General features: G+C 40.8%; 1 protein-coding gene across 2 annotated transcripts in view; it reads right to left on the bottom strand.

Annotated features, from left to right (window-relative positions):
* Nucleotides 1–5,240, bottom strand: part of LOC146027596 (solute carrier family 46 member 2-like) — a 5,291-nt gene extending 51 nt beyond the window's left edge. The window contains exons 1-3 of one of the 2 annotated variants that reach the window (XM_083158272.1): nt 5,162–5,240; nt 1,622–2,673; nt 1–1,377 (exon numbers count right to left, since the gene is read on the bottom strand). The exon at nt 1–1,377 is cut by the window's left edge and continues 51 nt beyond it. In XM_083158272.1, coding sequence (XP_083014398.1) covers nt 1,241–1,377; nt 1,622–2,651 — 1,167 coding nt within the window. In that variant the 5' untranslated portion in view covers nt 2,652–2,673; nt 5,162–5,240 and the 3' untranslated portion in view covers nt 1–1,240. Of the gene's footprint in view, nt 1,378–1,621; nt 2,715–5,161 lie in introns of those variants that run through there. The other variant, XM_083158273.1, reaches the window with a different exon arrangement.
* Between the last annotated feature and the right edge of the window lie 603 nt (nt 5,241–5,843).

Raw genomic sequence — 5,843 nt, 5'->3', positions numbered from 1 at the left:
GCAAAATTATAACTGGAGTTTAATCTGGATTTGACCTTTTGTATTACTCTGGAATCACAAATGAAACCATTTTTCAAACTGTGCATCTCAGGATCATTTGGTGGCCTCTTCACACCTCTGGCATGAAAACACTGGGGCCAAGCCTACTACACAGATGCGGAACTACCATTGGTGTGGCAGGTGCATTGCACTGGGGCCACTGAGGACTTCAGACCAGAAATGAGTTATCCCCTGGGCCCCCGCATACCATTTTTAACAATGTTGGAAAAATGGCTCATTGCAAAGAGGAGGGTGGACCCACTGCCTGAGGGATCTGCCCCTTACCTTAGAGCGGCAGGGATTACTTTTTTTTTTTTTGTGCCAGGATTCCGATGGTTAGTATACCAACATCGGAATCCCGAATGCAGGTACTCCGACAGGGTTGCGAGCCCAATGAAGCCCCTTGCAGGCTCGTGGACATCCATTAGGGATAATAGCCACTGCCAGTCAGGATCCCATCTGTCAGGCATTTAAAGAGTCGAGATTCTGATGTTGGGGTACTGACCGCTGGAATCCCGACTGGAGGGCCATCACTCGGCACCCCACATTTATATATAATTAAATGAAAATAATATGCTATCTTAATTTTCTTCTGTTGTTGAACCTAAAATGTGTTTTTACTTTATCTTTTCTTACAACATACTTCTGCCCCACTGTGTGCTATTCCTTTAATGTGTATCTCCACTGCCTGCAACCACCTTTGCAGTGTACCCCAGATGGTTGCCTCGGACGGATCATCAGCGGGCAGGATGTATTTCATGTGATATGTCAGTTTTCCCATACATGCCTTGGGTCCGTCTATGGTTCACTTCCCACAGTGTAACCTTCATAGTTCACCCACCATGGCTGCCTCTTGTATGCTCCTGAATCAGATGACAATCTGTGGACCTGACAGTTTTATTGGAAATCTACTCTTAGCATTAGGATGCTGCAGTCACCCCATGTTGTGTATTTCTACGCAGTGCACCCAATATGGCTGCCTCAGCTGGTACCTTGTGAGGGTGGAATATACAACCTATGGAAGTTATCACCCAAAATGTCTTCACCAACCCTGCATTGATTATTTTGAACATTAAGTTTTCATTTTTATGTCTATGTGGCTTGTTTATTGCTGTATTACTTAAATCTTATGTATTATGTGAATTATATTTGATGTCTGTGAAGTGCCTTTAGCCCTGTTGGAGAAAGAGTGCTATATAAATTAAATTATTAATATTATCCTGCTGCTGCACAGATTGGGCCTGAAAAATAAATTCACTGGCAAGAAAGTCCCATATAAGCGGCCTCTTCGTGTTTCCATTGTCTGTATTTTATCCTCAAGTCTGGTATGGCAGGGATCTGACCAAGAAAAGCAACATTAAAAAAGTTTAGATTATGTTTGAGCCATATAACATTAATGAATAGTGTAAGGCTAAAGGTATTTGGAAAACATATAGATAGATAAGGCCAACAAATGATTTTGTCTTTGAATGTTAAAATTAATACAATTATGGAAATCTTTGCAAATGAAGCAGGATAAGCAGTGACTCAGAAATATTGCAGCTAAATAATGATAGCGGTGTAATGTATGTTCTTTACTTACCAATATAATACATATATGTCCACTTCACAAATGCCATCATCAGAAGACCAGAGCTGAATGAAACCATTCCAATAACAATTAGTCCCAGATCACCTGTGCATTTGGAAAGAATGAAAACGCCTAGAAAGCTGGTCAGGTAGGTCATGTAGGCTGCAGCATAACCATAGCCCACATCAACCGGACCCCAGTTCAGAGGTTCCCTCAGCACAAATATGTTGATCACATCTTCAGTTGCAGTGAAAGCAACATTAAACAAGATAGCACTGGTAAACATATAAATAAGGAAACATTTAGATGGGGATACAAGTGTTAAAGCCTCTGTTGAGTTTGCTTGTATTGATGTGTTATTATCGACTATCAGTAATCTGGTGGTTTTAGAACAATGTTCTACTGGTGTCCTCAGAACAAAAATGCTGTATATGAGAGACAATGCATAGCAGCCTATACTACAGGATACAAGTATGGTTCCTTGATGATTTGCTAAATTTAAGTCAACAAAAATGTGCCCTGAGACCAAACTGCCTATAAATCCTGCTAATCCATACACCATTTCAGTAATAATGAGTCTAAGCGATCGGCTTCTTTGAGAGGAACACAAGGAGGCCCAGGCCATAACACCTGCCCAGTAGGTTGTGAACCAGCCAGTTAATCCATTCAGAGCTGCAGAGCCAAATATGACTTCTATGGGCCATTCCCAGATGATGACAAATAGCAAAAACATCCTGGATAGCAGATATCCAAGCAATGGCACACATATAGTAACCTTTATAGTAGTTTTCTCTCCAATTTTTGCAAGGATGTAAGCAGACAGAAAAGATGTTAATCCCATAATGACATTGTAAATGATATAGAAGTTTGATATAGATTTCTGTAAAATGTCTTCATTACTAGAGTTGCCCGAAGACTGTGTGTTGTTGTTGGACTTCTTGTAGTGATTCTGGACCACCATAAGCAGTGCAGTGTCATAGAAAGAGCTGGCGATCTGTGTTCCGGCAACCACTGGCTCAATCCACGTCCTTATCATCTCCATGGTTTTTGCAAGTGACTAGTTCCTTACATAAATGAAATAATGAGATAATGTAACTACTGTATAACACATTACACTATGGCAGAATGAGCTTATTACATTATACAGAATATTTTTGGTACTGAATATTTACTATACCCATTTATGCCTAGCATTCAAAGTCTCTGAGTGGGTACAAATGGCCAGCTTTCGCACAAAGGAAAAACGTTTTGAGGACATGTCATGGATGGGTGGAATTGTGGACTTTCTAGAGTAAGTAGAGAATGCCACTGATACTGATGAGAGCTACCTTCAAAAGCAGATAGATAGGGGTAGTTAAAGGTGACCATACATGGTGCGATTCGCAGGTGTGATGCGCGCTCCCACACACATCTCATTGTACCGTTCAAAAAGTATGTGCTGCACATTACTTTTCTAACTAGGTCCCGATCGCATCGCATGCAATGCGATCGGGACCAAAACGCATGCAATGATTGCAGTGTGTATGGGCACCCTAACTCTGAATGCACCTGCAGTGAACTTGTGTACTACTCTGAATAAGGCCTTTATGTAGATTGTAGACAAAACTGACATACACTTGTGGGATACTCATATGTACCAATGTATGCCATTCTTCTCACTTTTATTGATAAACAAACCTGCTTCAGTTTAATCCACATGGCTACGTGCAATTTAGAGACTAAAGGGGCCACCACATGGGGAGATACTGAAGCATTCTGAACAGTCGTGTCTCTGCACGGGGGTGCGGCCCATACCCGGGTGTCACTCTTTGGTGGGTGACACTATCTGACAGATCTGTATTCACACCCGCACCCCTTCGTCCACAGTCCGCAGTTCCCCATTGGCACAAGAAGCACTGTTGCACTGGTGCAGTCAACCTACTTATATCTAAATATAGACATGTTTTCCCTCTAATTGCCGTTGATTTAAATGGGACATAGTGGCCATTTTTAAGGAGTTTTTGCCTCTCATTCTGAAGGGGGCCATATTTTGATATACAGATTAATATTAAGCTTAAATAGAAAAACAATTGTTATAATTGAATAATGGATATATTGTATATTGTATTGGAGACAAAAAACTGTATGAAGAGGTCCTCTTCATACTCACTTAACGGCTCCCCGCGAGTTTATTGGATGAACCATCTCTCACAGCGGGTAAGAGCAATCTGGATTAGTTTCAATCATTCATGCATCAATTTTTTCTGAGTTCAGTGTATTTATGGATATTATGCATTAGTCTTTCTGAGTGACATTGTGTTGTGGGTCCATTGCAGCAACTTTGTAATTGGTTTCAATTGTAATATTAATTGTGTATTAATTAATTAAAATATTTTAAAGATATTATTTTATTACATTTATTGGTTTAATCAAAGCAGTGCACTCTCACAATTTCTTTGATAAACCTGCACCAGCAGTTTCTCCATCGGCGTATGTCATCCAACGTCAGCAGTTGTATATCTCAGTATGCAACCACTTTTACCGACACTCCCATAAGATACTACACCTGCGCATGTCTGATAAACCACAATTGTTACCTCCTAGTTGCCCCATACAGATTGAAGCAAAAATAAAAACAAGCTTTCTTTATTTTAAACTTTTTTTTTGTTTAGCCCAGTTTTATATTGCATACATTTTTTATTTAATAAAAAAATGAATAATGTGTTAAGGCTCCTACACACGTAGCAATGCTGAAGCATTTTTAGCAATGCTAGACTGCTCAGAACAGGTCAGCATGATCGCGCAGCACACAGCGATGTGTCAGTGCTGTGTGCTGCGCAATCTCCAATAAGAACACTGGCCCTGACCGATTATTATCTAGCGTGCTGGATATTAATCACTGGGCGTTAGCGCCGTGCGTGATAGGGACATTTTCTAAGTGATCTAGTGAAAATGCCCCTAAATTGATACTTGTGTAGGACCCTTTCGAAACCTTTGTCAACTATGTTTTTATTCCTTCTAAAGCCCCATACACACTAGGCGAGATTGTTAACAGATATGGGCCAATATGGTTAACTATATCGGCCGCGGTTGTGTAGTGTGTTTGGGGCTTAACATTAAAATTTTTATTAGGCTTTGATTTGATTTATTTAACATCCTATATAATAAGACTAAAACTGCTCCTCAACTCTATGGGGGGGGGGGAATTCAGGTGTTATGTATGCTGATGCATCTGATGGAGCAGTTCAAATGTTGCTTTGTTCGGATGTGCATAGCCGCCAGGGTTTCTATGCGTCTTCCAGGCAAAGAAGTCCAACTTTTCTCTTTTTTGGGGGATGGGGGGGGGGGGGGGGGGGGGGGGCTGGGAGCGCCACCCGAATTTCGGGAGCCTCAAAGACGGAGAGTAGGCAAGCCTGATTTTAACATATCTGGTTACAAAGGTGTAACTGAAATTAGACTTTGCTTATATATACTGTACATGTGATTGCCACATCTCAATTCTGACTCTTAGGGTGCCCACACATAACCACCATTACTTCAGTCAAGTTATGTGCAATAAATCATGGTACTTACGGCTGTATATATATAAAAGGAAGCTGTTCTCTGAAGCTGCTAGGTGACATTCTTTTCACAGTCTACAAGTACAGCTGAGACTGAGTGCAAAAACCAGCACGAAAGGATGTGTTTTTTTTAACTTCTGGTTTAGAAAATATGAGAAGCGACATGAGGAAAATCACTCCCTCTTGTGGTACCTGCACAGAATACCAGAGAAGAGACAGAAAAAAACTGTACAGCAATGCAGACATTAGGGGGGACATTTACCAAAATGGATTCGTAGAAAAAAGGTGTCACCTTTTTTTACGAATTTGTATTTTCGGGATTTACAATCCCAAAAATACAACAATTCGTATTCCTAAAGATGGAACATTCGTATTTGTATTTACAAATACGAATGTCTACACCATCGATAGAATACGACAGAAATCACCATTCAAAAGAATGGTGGTTCCTGATGTACTAAGCAGCCGTACTGATAATACGGCTGCTAAGTGGTGTAAAACACCCACGCAAATACGACAGGAAAATACACCTTGCTTTCCCTGTCGTATTTGCTTTAAGCCTGCACGGATCAGTCAGATCCGTGCAGGCTTTAGTGTAAAAAAAAAGAAAAAAAAAAAAATATTAAAAAAAAAACCGGCGTGGGGTCCCCCCCACAGCTGTAACCAGCACCAGGCTGACGGAGCCGGGGCCGGTA

Source organism: Crinia signifera, chromosome 1, assembly GCF_055691185.1.
Source record: "Crinia signifera chromosome 1, ASM5569118v1, whole genome shotgun sequence".
NCBI lineage: Eukaryota > Metazoa > Chordata > Amphibia > Anura > Myobatrachidae > Crinia > Crinia signifera.
The sequence above is the reverse complement of the archived record's forward strand: the minus strand, read 5'-3'. Positions and strand labels throughout refer to the sequence as shown.